Below are 22,934 nucleotides of genomic sequence, written 5' to 3'. Positions count from 1 at the left end.
CTGGGGCATTTATATTATGACCTGCCTTTATTATTTTGACAGTGATTATCTTCATCACTAATCATTATCAGGAACATAAATTACCAAATTTAGTTTTTAGACCAACCTTATGATGTATTATTATCCTTTTGTGCAGATGATAAAATGAAGGCTGACAGAATTGAGCATTTAAAGAAATTAAGGTCACACAGCTAATAAATGATTGCTGGATTTGAACCTAGATCTGTCCAACTCCACCATTTCTTTATAAAGCAACTCATTTTGACATCTAACTAGTATATCAGGGGATGATTGTTTCTGAATTTTGTATCAGTAAGTAAATACTATAACCAGATCATCTCCTCTTGGCGTTGTATTCTGAAGTTATCAACCTTTTAAAGTGAAATTTGAAAAACCAGCCATTAAAAAAAAAATCCATATTAACCGTTTCCTCTGCAATCATGTATTATTATGTTGAATATTAGCTAGCAGTTTTGAATCAGAAACTGTTGTGGGCTGGTAGAATATAATTACCTTAGAAAATACTGCATTTAAATGCCCTGTGAGGGTGGAGAAAAAAAATATGCAACTTCAAAATAGTATAGAGAAGGAACTTGTAGTGAATCTAATTTTGTGTAATTATTCACCATTTTTTGCCTGGTCAGATGTATTCGTCTAGCCCTGGTTCACGATATGGCAGAATGCATCGTTGGGGACATAGCACCAGCAGATAACATCCCCAAAGAAGAAAAACATAGGCGAGAAGAGGTCAGTGTTGACTGTTGACTCCACAAGAGACTACCAGAGAAACCTGTTGCTGAAGCAAAGCTAAGTTTATTAGACCTGTTGCAGTAAGGGAGAGTACCTGGGCAGTGTTTTAGTAGTGTCTCAGGAAAGGGAAGTCAGGAGGGAATATTTATCGAGTTTTAGGGCCGGGGCTGGAGGATGCTTAGATGGATCTTAACGAGATGGGCAGCTAGTTAGATTGCACAAGGTTTAGGGCAAAACAGCCTTGGATTGGTAGGACTGGTGTGGCAAAGTCTTAAATTCTTGAGGAGTAAGCTGTTAGTGTTTACTCTGTTTTGGGTGGTTTACAGTCTTCTCTTCCAGAAGCAAGGATTCCGTGGAATAAGCAGTGCATTGGTTTTTGGTTGTTCTCAACCTTGTTTAACACAAGATCAGAAAAGTATGCCTATTCTCAGCCTTGTTTAACACAGGAACAGGAAACTGTTGGTTTCTGTTCTCATTAGTATGTGGACATAGATGGTATGGCTTTCATTAGAACAATGGAAGTAGCTAGATCTTGAAGGAATTCTCCATGCTGGTTAAGCTCTTTGGAGAAAAGTTCTGTAAATCACAAATATAATCAATATTATAGTAATTTGTGAATTTTCCATTAGCATTTTAATTTATTGGTCAGAAGTGAAGAAAAATACTTGGCAATAGTAAGAAATGAACAGCAATAAAATATTAAATCTGTATTAATTTGGACTCTAAATCCAAAGTGCAGGACCAAAGAAGGACACATATTTGAGGCAGAGGTTGGAAAATCCAGGATTTTTTTTTTTTTTTTTTTTTTTTTATTGAACAGCTGTTTCTCCACTCAGGGATTATTGCAAGCTACTTTTATTACAGGAGTTTGGTCATAAATTCCTAAGTGGATGGATCCTCATCAACATGGTTTAACAGAGTAGGTGGGCCTGAATATCTGTTCTCAGAGCTGAGGGAGACTGGAGTTCAGTAGCCAACAGTATTTTTATCCTTCCAGAAACAAGAAGATCCACAAGGAATCCTAGTTTAGGAGTTCTAACATTATGGGAACAAGGAAAATCACGTAAGGAATGTTTTCTTCCTGCCAAAATACAGATCCAGAATACAGGCTCAGCATCATGACAGCTTGTGAAAAAGGGAGGAAACTGAGGAGATGTCTCTCTGTAGGAGTCTAGACTGTTGGGAATAAAGAATTCCTAGATTGATTGGCAGAATTTATAGAAAAAGAAACCAATTAGTTCAAGAGACAGAGTCGCAGAGAGGAATGAACCCTGAACCAGATCATGTTGAGTAATGACATAAAGGAGAGGGGATAGGGAAAAATCTCCCTAATTATGCAGTTCATTTCAGGATGATAAATTTGGACTTTGTGGAGGAGAAATGGTATATTGAAGTACCAGAGGGTCATCAGAGACTATAAAGTGACACAGAACAAGGAGAAAAGACAAACTGTCCCCATGAAGGTACATAATGAATTTGAGGCTTCCTCCACAGAGGAGCAAACCAGAGCCTTTTGGAAGAAAAAAAGAACCCATCAGAGGCTCTCTAGCCACTGAAGATGAGAGAAAACGTGCTACTGTTTTGACACGAGTGAGGCCTGGCTGGTGACACCTTGTGGAGGGGCCTGGTGGAGAGGTGAACCATCAGTGCCGCTGCCTTTCTGGACGTCCTGTCCTGGCAATGATGAGAATTTTTCTGGTTTCCTTGTACTTCTTGGCTGCTGCCACTCCAGTGTTCTCCAGGGGACTCAGTGCCATAATCAGAAGGGACAGGGGAAGCATCTTGAAGAACCACAAGTTCTTGGACAAGAAACCAAAGGCTTGGAAGAGTGCTGATATTCCATTACCTCTTCCTGCTGCTGGTTAGGATTTGGGAACAGAGAGAAAGATCTGGAAGGTGAACAATTCTTTATGCAGATGGTGTTTATGAACAAGATTTAGATGTCTGAACCATGCATTAAGATAATTAAATGAGGGTTTCTTGGCTCAAGGTGGAATGCACATAATGAGAAGCAGGCAGTGTTATTCGCCCAGAGGCTAGCCAACTGCATCAGGAAGGCTTAAACTGAAGTAGGAGGGAGAGAACATATTTGACAAACTTGGAAGGCTGATTGCTTTGAGGGAGAGTAGGTATTAAGATGAAAAGGAAAATGAGGGCATGGAAGAGAAAATTTAGGGCCAAAAGCAATATGTGTTGTCTGATCCTCTTCCTAAACAAGATAAAACAGACTTTATTTCATAACCCCAGTTGGTGAATGATGCCTAGTAAGGATCATCGGGAACTGGTGGGATGGAAATTGAGGCTGGAATACAGCAATAGCAGGTTATATTCTTTTGCAAAGAGAAAACATTAAGTTAGAAGGCAGAATCATGGTATGTATGTATCTTCTAGGGTTAAAGTTGCTAAAAGTTGCTTGAGAATGGGGACGTTCAAAGGGGAAGAACCAAACTTTATGATGGAAATGAACACGGCAAAATAGTGAAACTGAAAAGTAGTGAACGTTTTATAGAGTGCTCCTTATGTGCCAGATACTTGAAGCTTCACATATATTACCTACTTAATCGTCACAACGATTAAGGTGGATGCCGTTATTAACCCCCATTTTACAGATGAGAAACCTGAAGGACAAAGAGGTTAATAACCTTTAACCTCAGGGTTCCACAGTCAGTGATGGGCGAGTTAAGTGTCAAACCCTGTTCAAACCCCAGTGAACTTTTGTACTGTTCAGCCTTACCAGTGATGTGTGAAGATGCGAATGCTTTCTAGGTACGGTCACAAAACTGACCTAAGACATTTGCTAGAAGCTTATTCAGGTCAGGACTTTAGGCAAATTCTTTTGACATGCTTTACTCACAGGAAGAAGCATGTCAAGTTAGGACAAATATCACTCTGGGGGCGCCTGGGTGGCTCAGTCAGTTAAGTGTCTGACTGGTTCAGGTCATGATCTCACAGCTTGTGAGTTCGAGCCCTGCATCGGGCTCTGTGCTGACAGCTCAGAGCCTGGAGCCTGCTTCAGATTTTGTGACTCCGTGCCTCTCTGCCCCTTCTCTGCTCGCGCTCTCTCTCTCTCAAAAATAAATAAACATTAAAAAAAAAAAAAAAAAGGAAAATTATCACTCTAAATCTGTGTGTGAACAAGGCAAAACTCAGTATAGAAGTGGGAGTGGCAGAGCTCACCACCGGGAGGGTAAGTCTGGCCTTTGGAGCCATGTACCCTTTGAGTTTAGCAAAGGTGGTTTTGGAGGGTTCACTTAAAAAGTTAGGCATGATTCTTTGGCATATGTTGCCGAACAAGGAATATTGACCACCTAAAAGGTCTCAAAATACAGATTTTGATTGTGTAATAACATGATATCAATGAGTTTTAGATCCAGAAAATCTTTGTTCAATTTCAAGAAGCGAGCAACAACATATTTGTTATCTGTTTGTTTTTTAAAGGACAGGGCGATTTTAATCAACTGGAAGTTTATTGGATTTGATCTCCAAAAAGCTGATTCAGTCTCAGGCTACCTTTATAGAAATACAGCATCCAGCACGATGGAGGCAATGGCCCCATTCTCTCCCACCTTGGTCAGACCACACCTCATTCACTATGTTCGGTGCTGGGTATGTCACCATAAAGGGAATATATTAATCCAAGAGTTTAGATATTTATATACCTGTAAATACATATTACTCAGTTCATTCTTTTCAAACAAAGACAGTGGACAAACGTGTGTTTTTGGAATAGTGTAGAGAAAGGTGATCTATTTGTAAAGACGCCTTTAATTTTTGAAAATGCAAAGATTTTTCAGGCATTTTCTGCAGTTTATGAAAAAGAAACAAGTGAGGATGCAGATACACAATACCCTAAATTTGATACCACTGAGGGTGGTATGACGCTACGGGCCGTTCAGGATGGTGATGTTACTTACGAGAGCACACTGTTGACACTGGCATATGCCGTTCGCTCTGCCAGTGGTTGTGTTCTGTAACATTTTCCTCCCATTTTTATTTTTAATGCTTTTTCCCAGCTCACTATTTGATTTTATATGGGGCCTTTGCCACTTGGCCAAGGACCCTCACCTCCGGTTAGAAGAACTTAAGTGAATTAAGAGGTGTAGGATGAGGAGGGTGAAGGGATCTGAAGCCATTTGAGAGTAAGCTGTAGACCTCATGCCCCCCAAGATGTGATTTTTTTTTAATTTTTTTTTATATTTTAGAGAGAGCGTGAGTGGGGGAGAAGGGCAAAGGGAGAGAGCAAGAGAGATCACCTTAAAGCGGGTGTCATGCTCAGCGTGGAGCCCAACAGAGGGCTTGATCCCACGATCCTGGGATCATGACCTGAGCCCAGATCAAGAGTCGGCCGCCCAACTGACTGAGCCACCCAGGTGTCCCAAGACATGATGTTTTAGAAAGACACTGGAACAACACAGAAATGAAGGAGGAAGGAATGAGGGTGGCTCCGGGGACTTCAGAGAGTAGTGCCTTCTCTCTCCTACCCTCTGCTGGACAGATCATGCAGATGTCCCTCAAGTGGCTGGTTTGGGTACATGGCCTTCCCTTGGACCGGTCACTCTGGCCGCAGTGATTCTGGCCCAGCTGGGTCACTGCCCACGTATTCGATGCTGTGTTTGCGAGGGGTGAGGTGAGGCCTGGTGGAAGACCTGCAGGGATAGCTTTCAACTTGGTACAAGAAGGTATTTTCTGTCAGTGCTGCCTAAAGCCCATTTGGGCAGCCTCTGGAGGAGCTAGAGTCCCAGGCCTGGACATGTTTATGAAGGGAGGGCAAGAAGTGATTGGTGATGCTGTCGAATGGCTCAGATACTACACGGGTGGTATGGCTGATTATGCTTTAATATCCCTTTCTTTCATCCTGTGCGTATGACCCCACAAAATACTATCCTGTAGTTTCCTTTATGTTAATGACAATAACTGCCCATGTGTGTAGTGCTTTATGTTATGCAATAAAAATATTAACAGTGGGAAATGAATATAATAATACACAGGAAATTTCTTTGAGCTTTGTTATTCAGCGTTACTTTCCTGTTCTTGTTCTCAGGTTAGTTTTGAACTCCAGGATGCTTATGATTGAAATCACAAGATGTGATTCATCCACAAGATGTAAAACCTTGGCCTCGCTTCTGATATCTCTGTAATCATCTCACACCTTCCTTATTGTCTTTTTTTTTTTTTTTTTTTTTTTTTTTTTTTTTGGTGTCTGGTGTGCTTCAGGCCACAAAATAAGTGCTTGCTGAACCCCATATGAATAAGTACCCATGTTTCTTTAAAGTATACAACTGCCCTCCTTGTAATCTATAAATATTGTCCAACATTTGGCTGTCCTTTGGGGAGTTGTTTGTAAGAGTTTGAGCCCACTATTTGGCTTTTGTAGTTGAATTGTTAATTAGATAAATGTGATCATGAGTAAAATAACAGTTTGGTATTTCAGGAAGCTATGAAGCAGCTAACACAGCTCCTCCCAGAAGATCTCAGGAAGGAACTTTATGGGCTTTGGGAAGTAAGTATATGTGATGAGTTGCTTTTTATTTACTGTGATTGAGTTTATATGGATCTTCAATGTTGTAGTTGCCTTAGATTATCTTAACAAGCTGTCTCTAACTTATTATTTTCTTGTTTGTGTCTGTTTCTCACCTCCTGGTTGCTGCAGGGGTTTCTCATGGCTAATAGAAATTTTTCTTCCCTCCAATCTCCCCATTTCCCTTGACACCATAATGCCTGGTGCAGATCTTGACTCAGCCCCTGGATTTCCTCTTGCGCTGCTCTCACCCCCACCCTGCCAGCCTGCACTCGCCCAGCCTTCTGGTCCTTGAAAAGAATGTGGGCCCTCACCACCTCCTGCCTCTGACCTTGGGCTTCTTCCCCTCCCTGAGCCTGTTGCCCACCTGTGAAACCTGGAAGGGCTGTTAAGGGCTGAGTGAGGTCAAAGTGAAGTGGTGCCATGATGCCCGGCACAGAATGGAGGCCCTGTAGGTGCTCACTGCCTTCCCGGTGCTTGATGGCAAGGTGGGAGGCAGAATGGCTGGCGGCATAGGGCAGGAAGAATGGAAAGAGCAAAGAAAGCCCACGCGCTCCTGTTTCTCCCCCCTCCTAGTGCTGGTTTTCATTTGTGAAGAGAAAGCAACAGCAGACAAATCCTTGCCTACTGCAGTTTCTCACTTCCCTGCAGTCTGTACTGGCCCTTCCTTGCGTGAGCCCTGAGACGCCCCCCTCCCCTCTCCCACTGTCAGAGGACGATCTTCCCCCTTTCACAACCACAGCCCCCCCCCCCCCCAGCTCTCCCAGGAGCCTCAGGGCTGGCGGACTTCCCTTCCCAGTGCCCACTGCCTAGCGTGCTGGGTCAGGTCTTTCCTTGACTTGGGAAGACTAGGGGTCAGGTTGGGAAGTGACCAGGTTGAACCCTGATTAGATGTTTCTCCTATAAATGCCATTTTCCTCAGTGGTCAGGTTCTGTAGTATGATGTCATTTCTGTGGGTTAGCTGGATTATGGGATGAAATGAGCATCCTTCCCTTGTGAGGCAGTACACTATGATGCAGAGAGCAAGGCTTGCCTCCAGAGACCTGGATTTGAGTCCCACCTCCCTTGGGTGAGTTACTTGGTTCTAGTTGGCCTATTTCTCCTAGAACGTGAAAGTAATACAGCTCCACAGGCCCTAAATCCTCAGTTAGGAAATCTACAAAGTTCAGGGAGCCCGTTTTTAAAAAACCTGACCTAACTTCACCTCATACGGCAAAATTTACCTGAATCAACATGAGGCTGTTTAGAGTCCTCACTCATTTCCCTTGATGTGAAAATTAATATGCTTTGATGTAGGAATATTCATTCATCTGTTTAGCAGCTGAGTCTGCCCTAGACCCCACTAGAGGTTTTCTGTAATGTGTACAATATATATACCATATTGTTTTCTAAGTTAAAAATATGCTGAAAACTGAAACAGTTTTGTCCTTGGGATTGAAGGTGAAAGATTGTGGCTGTTAATGCCTACCTTGCCAAATAATTGTGAAAATTCAATCTGGCAAGATATGCATGGTATGTAGCCGGAGCCTGGCTCGGGTGGTATCTGTCACTAGGTGTAACAGGGTTTCTTTAGGAAAAAGAGTCCTTTGTGCCAAAGTAGGTCCTTTCAAGTGAACTTCTGGAACACTGTGAGTTGAGGAATAATGGAATAGAGTTCATTATAGAAAGAGATTTCATACATAGAAAGAGAAAAAAAGTGGCCCCTGAGCTTATGAAACTAATCTCAAGTATTGTTTTTACAAAGGAAAGACTCCTTTAATTTAAAACTTTTCTACTTCTGAAATCGTTGTTGCACTATATGCTAACTAATTTGGATGTAAATTAAAAAACAAAAACAAAAAACAAACAACAACAAAAAAAAACCAAAAAACTTTTCATAAGAATTGGTACCCTTGTGTCTCCTAGTTATTATAAACACAGTGGCAGTATCTGTTAAATTATTTTCTCAGCCATCAGCTACTGGCTAAAAAAGCTTACAGCAAAATTTACTTACAAAAATTACTTTACATTTACTGAAATTTTCCTTTTATTTAAGTAGGTTCCAAATGAAAACATCACCATAAAGACTTTGGGTTTGGAAAAATATAAAATACAGAGCATAAAGGACTCGATAACCCCTAAATAGGTGACAGTTTTATGATCTCATGAAAGTCAGTGGTTGAATCAATTAAGCTTGTTAAAGAAGGTCCCAGGACAGGTACACAGTGGCCACCTTGGAATGTGACAGTCCTTCTTTAGAATTGTTGGAGCTGTGCCGGCAGACAGCTTAAAAGAAGAGAACATGGGATTCGGTTACTTTGTTGGTGACACTGTGGGATATTGATGGATGTGGAGGAGGAACATTTGCACTTTCTTACTTTCTGACATGAACCCCATCTTTGCATGCTATGAAAGGGTTGGGCTCGTTTTTCTGTTAAGAGCCCGAGGGGGAAAAAATGAGGACCATATAAAGAAATAGGCAGCAACAAATTTTTCAGACAGAATTGTAGAAATGTATTTATAGAGAATATTATTCATGGCTCTTAAACTTTCCTTAACCAATTCATACACCCCTATGAATGAAGTAGCTGCTTCAGGTCAAGAGAGGCCCCTGAGGTACAGGCTGGGCATACATGTTTAAGTCTCAGTGTTTATTCTCTGTGCAAGGGGGCGAGTGTGTACGTATGTGCTGATGCTGGGGGCCACAGATACATTTAAGTTTATTTAAATATCATGAAAACAAAGCAGGAAAACGTACCTCTCTAGTATCTAGTATTATTCTTTAAAGAGAGTTTTAGACATTAGAATTGTTCCTAATTTCTTTGACTATTTCTCCCCATCCTGTGTCTATTAAAGCCTGTATTTCAGGAACTAGAGTATCACTGTCCTTCCGTCCACAACACATGTTTCTTCACAGCTCACAGGATCTTATGACAAAAAAACCTAGCTCTAGGCAGTACATCAGAAGAAGATATTCCTCTCCCCTCTTCTCTTTCTGATATGGATTGAATTGTGTCCCACTAAAATTCAGAGGTATCTCCAAATAAGACGTTATTTGGAGATACGATTTTTTTTCTCCTCCATTCAGTAGTTTATTCTCAGTGCCTAGTAAAATATAAAATAGATGGTGGGCAATGAATATTTGAATTTTTGTTGAATGAATTGATAGGACTTTTTATTGTTAGTGTGAAGGAGGTCTTTTTTTTTTTATAATTGTATTTCAGATTTTTATTGTTCATGTCAAAATATAATTATATCATTTCAGGTGTTCTTCAAAGAGGAAGTGATTACTGGAGGATTTTTTTTTTTCCTTGAGATAGGATTTAAAAAGTGTTTTGGGAGATGGGATGTTTATAGATGTAATCAAATTAATATGGGGTTATTCAGGTGGGTCCTCATGCAATATGACTGTTATCCTTATACAAAGGGGAACTTGGACACAAAGATGCATATTGGGGAAGTGCTATGTGAACATGAGAGAGGCCATCTATAAGCCCAGGAGAAGGGCCTGGAGTGGATTCTTCCTCACAGCCCTCCGAAGGAACCAGTCCTGCCAGCAGCTAGCTTTCCAACTTCTAGCTCCAGAGTTATGAGACCATAAATTTCTGTAACCTAAGCCCCAGTTTGTGGTTCTTTTTATAGCAGCCCTAGGAAACTAATTCATTCCTTCTCTCTCTCTTTTTCTCTCTTTCTCTGTATCTCTCTGTGTTTTTCCTCCTTCTGAGACCTTTGGTACTATGTAGTGGCTACTTTACCATATTCTTACGTATTTTAAAATTATTTCTGGATCCCATCTCTATGACTCTTTACTGTACATGTTAGAATTTTGTAAATTTAAAACTGGAAGAAAAACCATGCCCAACTCCTTTATTTTACGCATAAGAAAACGGGGCTGAGGAGCAGTATGTTGCCCAGGGTCTCTTAGCTAGTGGGTGACAAAGCCTGCCTCCTAGTTCAGCATTGTCTTTAGGTTATGATGCAGCACAGGGGTTGATTGAACAAGCATTTATAGTTCTGTTGTATTTAGGACACCATGTCAGTTACTTACTAGTAATAAGATACTCTGTTACTGTCCTAGGGCTGCTGTAACAAATTGCTGGAAATTTGGATGGCTTTAAACAACAGAAATGTATTGTTTCACGGTTCTGGAGGCTGGAAGTCCAAAATCAAGGTGTTGGCAGGGCTGTGCTCTGAAGGCTCCAGGGGAGGATCCTTTCTTGACTCTGCCTGGCTTCTGATAGATGCTGCTTCTAGCTTTTGGCATCCCTTGCCTTACAGACACATCACTCCAATGTAGGCCTCCGTAGTCAGATGCTGTTCTCCCTGGGTCTGTATCTGTGCCCAAATCTCCCTCTTCTTGTAAGGACACCAGCCATTGGACTAGGGTCCATCCCAATCCAGTGTGACTTTATCTCAATTTGATTACATCTGCAGTCTTCCAGATATTCCATTATTTGGAAATAAGGTCACATCCACAGGTTCCAGGTAGACTTGAATTTTTGGAAAACACTATGCAACCCATATACACTCTCATGTTAACTTAAGCATTTTTATAATTCATGTCCTGTGTTAGTACATGGATTTCGATATCCAATTTCCAGGGTTCAGATGCCCTGTTTACTAGCATTGTGATCTTGGGCAACTTATTGAACCTCTGTGTGCTTCAATATCCTTATTTATAAAATGGCAATAACAGTAGAATGCCTATCTTATAGTGTTGTATGGCAATCAGATTAATTACTATATGTAAAGTGCTTGGAATATTGCCTGGCACACGGTAAGCTCTATCTCTCTTCTGTCTCCATTTCATGTGTTCTGATTTTGGTTTAAGAAGATACGGTCATTCTGTACCCAGGGAACTTAGAATAGTACAGTTACATAGAAAATGCCAGTTGAGGGGCACCTGGGTGGCCCAGTCTATTAAGTGTCAGACTTCAGCTCAGGTCATGATCTCATGATTCATGGGTTTGAGCCCCTCATCGGGTTCTGTGCTGACAGCTCAGAGCCTGGATCCTGCTTCGGATTCTGTGTCTCCCTCTGTCTCTGCCTCTCTCTTTCTCTCAAAAATAAATTAAACATTAAAAAATTTTTTTAATTAAAAAAAGAAAATGCCAGTTGATTGATTTCTGAAATGTTAATCATAGCTGCTCACCACTATAAATAGCTGTGAACCCAGAGGGTCACATCTATTTAATGCAGTTCAACATCCTTGATTATAATTTATCTTTGCCATAGAAGTGTGAAACCAAATATCAGTAAGTCAAGAGCAAACATTTTCATTTTTCTCAAAGCATCACCGAAAGATGTTCACCCCACCACCTGCCTTTCACTTTAAAGAAATATCCCCATGAATCCCAAGGCATAACAGGAGCTGCCCCTCATGCAGTTGCCATTGCCGGAAGTCCAATCAGTTGGAGACATGGTGGGTTAATGGGTACCCTTTTAAAAAGTCTCCCTACAAAGGATACTTTGTAGTTCAGGTGCAGTATTTTATTGGGGAGTTTGATGCAGAGCAACATGAGTGTGCTGGGTCCCAGAGGGAGAGTCACAGAAAGTAGGGAGTCAGAGGTGCAAGAGAGAGACTTCAAGTAACTCTTCAGTCGGGGCCGACCCCTCCCCAAGGAAGAGGGAGGAGACTTGTGGCCTCGTCCCCTTTCGTCCCCTTCTCTTCCCTTTCACGACCTAGACTTGTATCTCTTTGCAGCTTGAACTCCTTCTTGAACTTCTTCTGTTGCTCCACAGAACCCCAGTCTGAGTCATTTCAGTCAACTTGTCTTCCCGAGTCCTACCTGGAGGCTGCAGAGTGCTGATGCAGGGACCTTCCCACCCCCCTGCCTTGGGGACCGGGATCACTCACAACCCATCTAGGTCTCCAGGCTCTGCTGAGCCTCAGGGCTGCAGGACTCCTCGTTGGCAACAGTCTCTCTGTCTCTGGCCCCACATCAGCTGTCCATCCCTCTCTTTGCTCACCTGCTTTGCACTTCTCTCCCAACTTTATAGCAAATAATCTTGCCTCCTTCACCGAGAACATAGAAGTTTCCAGATGGGAACTTTTTCAGGTTTTTGTAAGCCTTGTAAATAATGTTTACACACCGTATTTTGAAATAAACTTCCTAGATACTACATCTCTCTACTTCCCTTCACCACCAAATAGGTCGGACATGGTCCCCACTCCCTGCCTCTGCCTCCCCACAGCCCGCCAGTGTGACTCAGCCTCACCATGCGCCGCTCTTGCAGCGACCACAGACTGCCTCTGTGTGACTCTGTCTGACAAGTCCTGCTCTGCCCAGGTGCCACCTGACACCTTGGCTGCCTAGAAGATGTTGCCTCTCGTCCCTCAGGTCTGCGACATGGCTCCCTCCTGATTTTCTTTGTACCTTTCTGGCTCTTTCTGAGTTTCTTCAGGTGTTCCTCTTCTTCAGCCGACTTTGTCAGAGCCGATGTTGTCTTCCCAGGGCTGTGTCCTTGGCTTGTCCTTTCTGCACACTCTTCCAAGGCTTCAGTGTTCACATTCTGATTATTCCATATGTTCTGAAAATCTTCCTTCGAAGCTCCAAACATACAAATCCAACAGCCTAATGGAGCTCCACTTAAGTATCCTGTTCAGCAGGTTCACAGCATCCTCCTTTTCTTCAGCCATTTTTGTTACTTTAAAAACTATTGTATTGAAAAACAAAACACAGAAAAAAATTCAAAAACCTTTGTATAGCATGAGTTCCTGGAGGGATGACATCCTGGTAACTACCACCTACATCAAGATTTGGAACTTGACCATTTCACCGCAAGAAGCCCCGTCCTAGGCCCTGACCGAAGCCAGCCCCTCCCTTCCTCCAAAAGAACCCACTGTCCTGATTTTCAGTGATCACCCGAATTTCTTTATGTTTTTTTCACCAAAGTGTTCATCCTTAGACATTTTAGCTTAATCTTGCGCATTTTTTAAGGCTTAATATGTCTTTTAAATCTCCTTTAATCTATAGTTTGTCCCTGACCCCCACCCCGTCTCTTTCTTTTTCTTGCAAGTTATCTGTTGAAGAATTCAGACCATGTGGCTTGCAGAGTTTTCCATAGTTTTGCCATGGGTTTTGCCAGTTGCACACTCATGATGCAGTTCATGTTCCTCTGTTCTCCTGTTTTCTGCAGAGTGGCAGCTGGATCCAGAGGCTGGATCAGACTTACGTTGGATCTTTTTGGCAAAACTGTAGGTGGTGTTGGATTCTTTCATCACGAGGCGCATGATGTCTGGGTTCTCTTTTTCTTCTTCAAAATTCTATTTAAATTCTAGTCAGTTAACAGATAGTGTAATAATGGTTTCAGGAGTAGAATTTAGTGATTCATTGCTTACCTATAACACCCAGTGCTTATCATCACAAGTGCCCCTCTTAAGTCACCCATCTAGCCCTTCCTCCATCCTTTTTCTTGATGCTTCTATCCCTTAATCCCTTTGGGTTGCAGAATTGTAAGACACTATTGTTTTTATTTTATTTTCATTTAGTAGTTGAAGTAATTATATTAGCAGAGGCTTCTTCCTCATCTGCTCTTTGGTTGCAGTTCACAAAGGAAAGGTGGGTTAACACTTGACTTTGGTTGTTTCCTTGATGGCAGGAATGGCAGGATATTGTAGCCTCACTTATCTCGAACGCGCTTCAGCTAGACCTCCTTCCTGTTTTTTGTTTGTTTGTTTGGTTTTGTTTAAATGGGTTATGTTGTTTCAAGACCACAATATGTGCACTAGGGTGCTTCCTGCTACTGAGTTGGTTATGGTTTTCATGTTTTTAATGGACAGGGCTAGGATATATATGTGTGTGTGCCTCCTGAGTTCATGGTGATGTTTTCAATTCAGATACAGTACTATACGGTTTTCACATAACCTCTTATGTTATGTCTTAACCTCTTCTATATTATACTTTCTTCCACATAAGAAACCCTGATTATACAGGCTTTATCCTTCTCTACACATGTACCTGTCTCAGAATAACAATTGTATGTCCTACCATCATCAATTCCGATTATTAAAAACAGTTTAAAAAATTGTTTTGCCTATGCTGTTTTTATTTTCCCTTTATTTTTTTATAGTTGAATTCCATCTAGACTGTCAAAACATTTAACCATTACATGCTGTCTCTCACACCTCATTTAATCTTAGTTCTGGGACGCCTGGGTGGCTCAGTCCGTTAAGTGTCTGACTCTTGATCTCAGCTCAGGTCTTGATCTCAGGGTCCTGAGTCTGAGCCCCATGTTAGGCTCCACAAGCAGTATGGAACCTACTTAAAAAAAAAAAAAAAGTTCTATGAGTCCCTGTTGATGCTCACCACCAGTCCTTATGTCAATTTCTCCTGGTCATTTTGTGTGTCTGAAGCTTGTTCTCTTGTAAGTTCTCCAACAAGGACTCACAGGAGCAATATTCTCTAAATCTTGCCTGTTTTTAATTGTTCCTCTGTGTTCTTTACTCTGGAAGGTCCGTTTTGCTTGATATAAAAATCCCATGGTTCCCAGTTTCTTTCCTTGAATATCTTAAATACATTCCTCCATTCTCTTTGGTTGTAAAGCATTGTTGTTAGATAATAATTTTATTTTCCTTATGTGTCAGATGCTCCTTTTGCATAGGTGTACAAATGACTTTTTTAAATATATATATGGTAATTTCATTAGAATGTGCTTTGGTATTGGTCCTTCTGGGTCAATATCCTTAGCTATTTAGTATGGGCTTTTAATTTCAAGAACGTTTTTTTGAATATAATTTTTCTTTTACTTTAGTTTCCTTCCCCCCCCCCCCCCGCCCAAGACTCCTACGTATCTGTCTGTTGATTCTTCTTTAACTCAGTATTTGTCACCTTCTCTCTCAGATCCTTTACATCATGTTCGTTTCTTTTTGACTTTTAAGCCTAACTTCCTTTTCAATTTCTGTTTCTCTTAAGGCGTTATTTATCGTGTTAAAATATCCCAGTGTTCCTGTTTGCTGCTTAGCCTTTGCTGAGAAAATGACTTTTTCTTTCATCTCTATCTCTAATTTTTTTTAATGTGGTTCTTTCATGTCTTACCATTTTCTTAGCATCTTTTAATTCTTTTTGAAGTAGTTTCTTACAGATTTGATCCTTTAAAAAAATGAAGAATGTCTTTCTGAGGTGAATTATCTGTAGAGATGTCATTTTGCTCCTTGCTCTCTGTATCTTCTGGTAGCCTCGTAGGGGATTTGATCTCTGTGTTTTTTACATTGCTCATTTTGATATGCACTTCATTTTCCTTAACTTTTGGAAGGAAACTTGGTCCAGATAACTTTTTTTTTGACTTCACAGAACTTCCTCTTCTGTTTCAGTTTGTGTTTTAATGGGATGTTAAAATGTTCGGTGGCTTATGTTCAGATATTCCCTGGCTTTGTGCTCTTTCCCCACTTTTATCTGGACTTTTTCTTCGCTTCGTCTTGTTATCTTACCCAACTCAATTGTATTATTTTTTTAAGTTTATTTATTTTAAGGGGGGGGTGGGGCGCAGAGAGAATCCCAAACAGGCTCTGCACTGTCCACACAGAGCCCGATGTGGGCCTCGAACCCAGGAACTGTGAGATTATGACCTGAGCCAAAATCATGAGTCAGAGGCTTAACTGACTGAGCCACCCAGGCGCCCCATTTTACCTCACTCGGTTTTAATTCCACCCCAGCAGCTTCTGTTTATGTGGGGTCCTGTCCTGGAGGATCCCCAGGAGGTCAGACTGGTGAATCCACCTTGGCTGGGATTGTGTCAGGTGCTGTTGGAGCACACCTGTTGGCTGTCCTGAGCTTCTCCAGCTCTCAGGTGCATCAGATGCCCTGTTGCTCTTGCTGATTGAAAGTAGGGCTTATGGCGCCCTACTGATTGAAAGTAGGGTGGCTCAGTCGGTTAAGTGTCCGACTTCGGCTCAGGTCATGATCTCGCGGTCCATGAGTTCGAGTCCCGCATCGGGCTCTGTGCTGACAGCTCAGAGCCCAGAGCCTGTTTCAGATTCTGTGTCTCCCTCTGTCTCTGACCCTCCCCCCCGTTCATGCTCTGTCTCAAAAATAAATAAACGTTAAAAAATGTAAAAAGAAAGTGGGGCTTATGGCTGGGGGCGGTTTGTCTGTCCCCACTTATGTATATTTTGTGATACATGGTAATGCTATGTACCTTAGTTTTTTTATAAATGTTGCTCATTAGGTTTCGGTTTTGCTGTTTCTTTGTTCTGTCAGTCTTTTGGGTCTGTTTCTTCTCTTTTGCACCCTCTTGAGTTACGCATGCCAGGAACTAGGAAGTCATTCTCAGCTCTGTCTTTTGTTCACATTCATATTTTGGTTCCCTTCTTCATCCTTAGCATTTCTCAAATTTGCACTCTTGTCCCATCTTCGTTGCCATGAGATTAAGCCAGACCAGATTCTCCAAACTTCTCTGCTGGTACTACAGTCTCAGAGCCTGATTTCTCTGCTTCCCATCTAGCCATTTTCCACACCGCAGGGAGAATGATCTTTCTAAAACGCAAATCTGATCGTGACCCTTCTGGCCTGAAATCTCTCGGTGATGTCCAGTAGCTGCAGGGTAAGCCGAAACCACTTCTCACAACCACAAGGCCTTTTGGGAGTTGGCCCTCCTCCTCCTTCAGCGTCTTCTCTCCCTTCCTCCTGCAATTAATTCTGCATTCTGTCGTGAGAAACTACGTTCCCAAAGATGCCTTGTCTTCTGTACTTCTAGAGCTTTGTGGCCACACTGTTCTTACCCTGCCTCCTTGTTGGAAAGTGAAATTGAAGAATGTCTGTACCATTATTTTTTGACCAAAAAAACTCAACAGTTTACATTTTTAAGAGAAATGGAATTTCACCAGAATTTGTTATACAGTATGTGGTATTTCCTAGTGGTCTCGAAATCTTTTTCTTCTCACTTTCAATAGAGAAAAATCCTGGACTGCTATACTTTGAGTATATTCCATTTCTTTTTCATTAAATAATGAACTTGAATTTGTTAAATATATATATTATATTTTATAATATTTTATAATTATTTATAATTATATTTATATATAATTGTAAATGTGAATCAGCATTAAGTAAAAGGAGTTATTTTTAAGTGCTTTTGAATTAAAACAAAATGTATTTGGTCTCGTATTAAAATGGTTTTTCCGTGTACAATTTTCAGCTCTATCAAAATCCAAATAGCTGCCTTTATAAGAATAAGGCATCTGATAGAAACTGAGAAACCTTAAGTGATTCACATCACATCACCCGCCAAGAAGGCATGACAGGTTCATTATCCAGACACATCTGAGGTGGAGTTACAAATGAGAACTTTGCAGGGAAATCAGTTGGGAACACTTTGGTCTTAATAGAAGAACGATTCTATACAGTATTAATTAGGACTTGTGTGGCATGTGTCATGCTATAAGAGGCAGCCCTCCTGTAGCTTTTTGGTTCAGTTTTGCAGTAAGGAGGGAGACAGACCCAAGGGAGGAAGATAGAAAAAACAAAAACAAAACCCTGCTCCCCATCCGCTGCCTTCACCACCTCCTTGTCACCAATACCACACACACACCATTGCATGAAGAACTCCCAGACCCTGATTGTATCCTCAGGAGTTATAACCCAGGGGGACTCGATTGAATCCTCCCTGTATGGATAGCAAGGACAGAGATTTCCACTGGAAAGGGACAGCGAAAATTAAACGAGAAAGCCAGAAATTCACTTAAAAAGGAAAAGGAAGGGGCGCCTGGGTGGCTTGGTCGGTTAAGCGTCCGACTTTGGCTCAGGTTATGATCTCACGGTCCGTGAGTTCGAGCCCCGCATCAGGCTCTGTGCTGACAGCTCAGAGCCTGGAGCCTGTTTCAGATTCTGTGTCTCCCTCTCTCTCTGCTCCTCCCCTGTTCATGCTCTCTCTCTGTCTCAAAAATAAATAAACATTAAAAAAAAATTAAAAAAAAAAAAAAGGAAAAGGAAGCTGACTGTTTTTTAAATGGGCAGGGAAATCATTTGAGAAACGTGAGATGAAATATTAGCTTGAAGTTAAAAAGGCCTCCAGCACTCGGGTGGGTTAAAGAGTAACGATCTTGGGGCGCCTGGGTGGCTCAGTCGGTTGAGCGTCCGACTTCGGCTCAGGTCACGATCTCGCGGTCCGTGAGTTCGAGCCCCACGTCGGGCTCTGGGCTGATGGCTCAGAGCCTGGAGCCTGCTTCTGATTCTGTGTCTCCCTCTCTCTCTGCCCTTCCCCCGTTCATGCTCTGTCTCTCTCTGTCTCAAAAATAAATAAATGCTAAAAAAAAAAAATTAAAAAAAAAAAAAAAAAGAGTAACGATCTTGACATGCAGACAGGGTACCAGACAGGAAGAGAAATGCTTGGAGCGTCGATGTGAACGAATGGGCCTCCTGAGGCCTCCGGTGCAATGCATGGACTGGCACACACACCCTTCTCGAAAGGAGTGCTGATGGTGAGCCGTGAAATTACAGCCGAAGCCTCTCTGGGAAGGGTTTGTACGTGGTCGAGAAGGGCGGCCAGTTCACAGTGTGCTTTTACATGTGGCTCTGATGTCAGTACCAGAGTCTGAATTTTCCTGGAGGACCCTGTCCTGCGGCTCTCATCATGCTGCTTTAATTGTCCGTTCACTTAGGAGTATGAGACCCAGTCTAGTGCAGAAGCCAAATTTGTGAAGCAGCTGGACCAGTGTGAGATGATTCTTCAGGCATCCGAGTATGAAGACCTTGAGAACACACCGGGGAGGCTGCAGGACTTCTATGATTCCACAGCAGGTACTCGGTGCTCTTTTCAGTAAACACCATTTTAGTTTGGCTTTTACCCCTCGCGTAGTGACTGACATGACGTTAGCGAAATCTGCTGTTGTTACCTTCTTCTGACACTTTCACCTGGGGCACGTAAATAGGAAAGGGTGGGATTCATGGTGAGAGGTGGTCTGTTGTGGGAGAGCGTTGGCGCCTTGGATCTGAGCACCAAGCCAGGTTCACGTCCACACCTGCCTGTGTGCCCCCCCCCCCCCGGGCAGTCTCCTGGCTTTTCTGTGTCCTCCCAGAAAAATGGAAAGCACAGAACTGACCCTGCTTGAGTCATAGGTGGGTTTTGAGATTCAAGAGAGAGAATATATGTGAAAGTACATTGTAATCTGAAGGTCTTCATAGGAGTAAAGTCATATGAGATGAAGGTAGAAAAAGAGATGTAAAAATAGGAAACCCCAGGCAGTTGAAGTCACCAGTGTCATTATAGTGCTCCATTGCACAGGCCGGGAGCTTGATTTGTTCTGGTTCTGCCACCTACAGTCCATGTAACCTCCAGCAAATTACTCAACGTAGCTCTGGGCCTTAGTTTCTGTATTTTTAAAATAAGGATAATTATAGAAGCGCCTGGCTGACTCAGTAGAGTGTGCAGCTCTTGATCTCAGAGTTGTGAGTTTGAGCCCCACGTTGGGTGTAGAGATTACTTAAGTCTTTAAAATCAACCTTATAGGGCTACTTGAAGACATGGCAGGTTAGTTCAGTGAAGTGCTTAGAATGATACCTGGCAAGAAGCCTTCACTATCTTCATTTTGATAACAGTGTTTAGTGAAGCTGCATAGGCTATGGCTGGTGTTCATGAGGTTGGTTCCTCTTTTCCAGCCCCACTCTCTCTGCCTCTCTCTCTCTGCCTCTCTCTGCTTGTTATTTCTGTATCATAGCCTCCTCACTCGGCCAGCCAGGCTCACTAGTTCATCCTGCAGGTCTCAACGTTTTCCTCCTTTGTAGACCTAGATACTATCGCATCTTCCTTTTTGAAATTTTGTGGCTTTCCTCTTCCTAAAAAGTAAGATCTTGACACTTTGGAGTGGCCTAAAGAGCTCTGCAGTCTGAGGCCACTTATATCCCTAGTCTCCTTTCTGAATCCTCCCTGTCAACATGAGGTATTCCCTTCTTTTTGCTCAGTCTGCATTTGCCATAATGTTGTGACCGTGTGATTTGCATTTTCCTTAAGGATGTTTCTTACTGGGTCTTGTCCCAAAACCCCCAGTTGCTCAGCCTATCCCGTACTAAGCTGTGTGAGGGCCAAGACCAGGTTTGTCTCATCTATCTTTGATATAGACGGTGCTCAGAAATGGTTGACTTCAGCTAAATAGAGTAGCATTGTACACTAGGGATCAGCAAACTCTGGCTCATCGGCCAAGCTGGACTGGTGCTGGTTTGTATAAATAAATTTTATTGAAACAGCCACACTCATTCTCTATGTATTGTCTATACTGCTTTTACACCACAGTGGCAGAATTGAGTAGTCGGCAAGAAGCCACATAGTTCACAAAGCCTAAAGTATGTACTGTCTTACTCTTTACGGAAAAGGTTTGCCAACCCGCTGTGAGCAATGATCGGTCTCCAAGATAGCCTGCGTCACCAATAACGTAACTCTAAAATACAAGTCATGTTTATGTAGTGCTTTGCATTTTCACACTATCATCTTCTATTTTGATACACTCACAATGAAAAGTAGAAAATGAAACATCAGACTACTAGTAGAATCAAAAAATGTGGGAACTGGAAGGGTCATCTAGTTTAAACTCCAGATTTCACTGAGGAAGAAATGAGGTGAGAAAGAGGGTGACGTGCCCGCAGCTGAGTTGAGATTAAAATTCACTTCACTTTCCACTCTGGTGCACTACGCTTAAAAAAGTTAAGAATTTTAAGTAATATAAGTGATGTAAGGAGTGGTTTCTTTTCTCAAAAATGCTTAAAGAAAACAACAGGCTTAGTTCGGGAGCAATGAAGATGTACATGGCAAACCTCATGAGGATTTTAAGTAAACTGTACCCCGAATGTGGGGCTCGAATTCATGACCCCAAGATTAAGGGTCTCATGCTTACCAACTGAGCCAGCCGGGTGCCAGTCCCCCCTTTATTAGGATTTTGAAGGGGACTTAAAGGCTTTAGTTTGATAACATTTACAATTTTATTTCTCTAATTCAGTCAATACTTAGGGCTCTCTTTTTCTCTTCTCTTTTTGAAACTTTGTGTGTGAGGAGCAGCATGAAGGCCATTGTGGCTCGTGGGGGTGGATGAGAGGAGAGGGTGGCAGGTGAGGCCCACCGAGCAGCCTAAGAGGTTGGCTTGTGCTGTGAGCAAGATGGGGACCCCTTCGCGGAGATGGATCGTGGGGCGAGTGGGATCTGTCTTGGGTTTTGAAAGGGGCACTTGGGCTGGAAGCAGGGAGACCAGCTGGTGGCTATTGCAGTATCTGAGTGAGAAATGATAGTGGTTTGAGCCAGGTTGGTAGCGATAGAAAAAGAAAGGAATGGCCAGATTCTGGATATATTCTGAATATAAAGGCCAACAGAATTTGTGTAGGGGTGTTTATGAGAGAAATCCAAGGACTTTGGTCTGAGCAACCATAGAAGAATGGAGTTGCCACTAGATGGGGAAGGTGGGGAAAAGATGGGTTTCAAAGGAGAAAGTCAGGAGTCCCAGAAGCCACGGGAAGAAAATGCTTCAAGAGGGGTAGTGATCAGATTCAGCAACGTGTTGCTAATTGGTGTGTCCTAAGTAAGAGCTGTTTTGGTGGAATTGCGGTAATAGTGTGACAGCGTGACCTTTACACAGTGGGGCAGACGGTGGCCTGGAGGCAACGGGGAGCATAGAGGGCAGACCCAGGCCCAGTGAAAAGAGCCATGTGAGAGAGAAAACATCCACCGTGTGACAAGGCTACAGGGAAAGCCATATCCTCAGGACAAGCCAGACATCAGGGCCAGAAAGTGAAGGGCACGTTCAGAGAAGAGGTTGATGATAGGGAATAAATGGAATCAAATTTGGACTGAACCGTAAACAACAAAGGCACTGGCAAGAAAAAAACAGGGAAGAAGTGGTGGGTTTGATAATCCTGCACACCGACCACCTTCAACTAAGAAAGCTTATAGGTAGGTTGCTGCCCAGGGCAGAAGTCTGGGAGGGTTGAGGAGCAGGGAAGACAGATCAGTGGGTTTTAGTGTAGTTGTGTACAAGAGACACATTTGCATCCTGGGACTGCCTAGACCTTCTGCTCTTCCTATTAGTCTTTTTATATGTATGTGCTTTGTGCCTGTGAGTTCCGGTTTCAGAATGGGCAGAGATTGTGTCCAGCTCTCTACCTGGTGAAGTTTTCCCTAACTCTGCCTGATGAACAGTTCTTTGCCCGACTGTCATCCCCAATGCTTGGTGGCATCCAGGGTGATGGAGGATAAGCTCCTAGTGGTCCTCTGTCCGGGACCTGGAGTTGTATTCTGTCTTGGAGTCGATCACAGAACCCAGGCCCTGACAAGCCTAGGATCAAGCTGGAGAAACTGATGTATCCTCTTGTCAACCTCTTTCCCGGTCTTCTTGCCTTGCAGGAAAATTCAGTCACCCGGAGATAGTCCAACTTGTCTCTGAACTTGAGGCAGAAAGAAACGCTAACATAGCTGCCGCCACCAGTGAGCCCCGCTCCTGATGTGCTCTCTGGGTTGCTGCACTCCTGTGACAGACATTGTGTTTTTCCCTTTCATGGTGTTGTTTGGCCACTGTTGCTTCGTTGATTCCCCAGATGCAAGTCTGTTTATTTTCCGTTGCCTGGACTCCAGTAAGAAACCTGATACAATCTGGATAATAAAAGGAGCTACAGAACAGGATGTGGTCCTGAAAATGCCATGGATGAAGCCTGAGGGTAGTGGGGGGAGTTTTTTAATGAACTAACCTAAATAAATTTTTAAAACCTTAAA

At 42.5% G+C, this 22,934-nt stretch overlaps 1 protein-coding gene across 2 annotated transcripts in view; it reads left to right on the top strand.

Annotated features, from left to right (window-relative positions):
• Positions 1-22,934, top strand: part of HDDC2 (HD domain containing 2) — a 25,563-nt gene extending 2,629 nt beyond the window's left edge. For both annotated transcript variants that reach the window (XM_023254322.2, XM_023254321.2), the window contains exons 3-6: positions 645-747; positions 6,182-6,250; positions 18,847-18,985; positions 22,569-22,934. In XM_023254322.2, the coding sequence (XP_023110090.2) occupies positions 645-747; positions 6,182-6,250; positions 18,847-18,985; positions 22,569-22,666 (409 nt within the window). In that variant the 3' untranslated portion in view covers positions 22,667-22,934. The remainder of the gene's footprint in view (positions 1-644; positions 748-6,181; positions 6,251-18,846; positions 18,986-22,568) is intronic.

Source organism: Felis catus, chromosome B2, assembly GCF_018350175.1.
Source record: "Felis catus isolate Fca126 chromosome B2, F.catus_Fca126_mat1.0, whole genome shotgun sequence".
In the NCBI taxonomy this organism is placed as follows: domain Eukaryota; kingdom Metazoa; phylum Chordata; class Mammalia; order Carnivora; family Felidae; genus Felis; species Felis catus.
The sequence above is the reverse complement of the archived record's forward strand: the minus strand, read 5'-3'. Positions and strand labels throughout refer to the sequence as shown.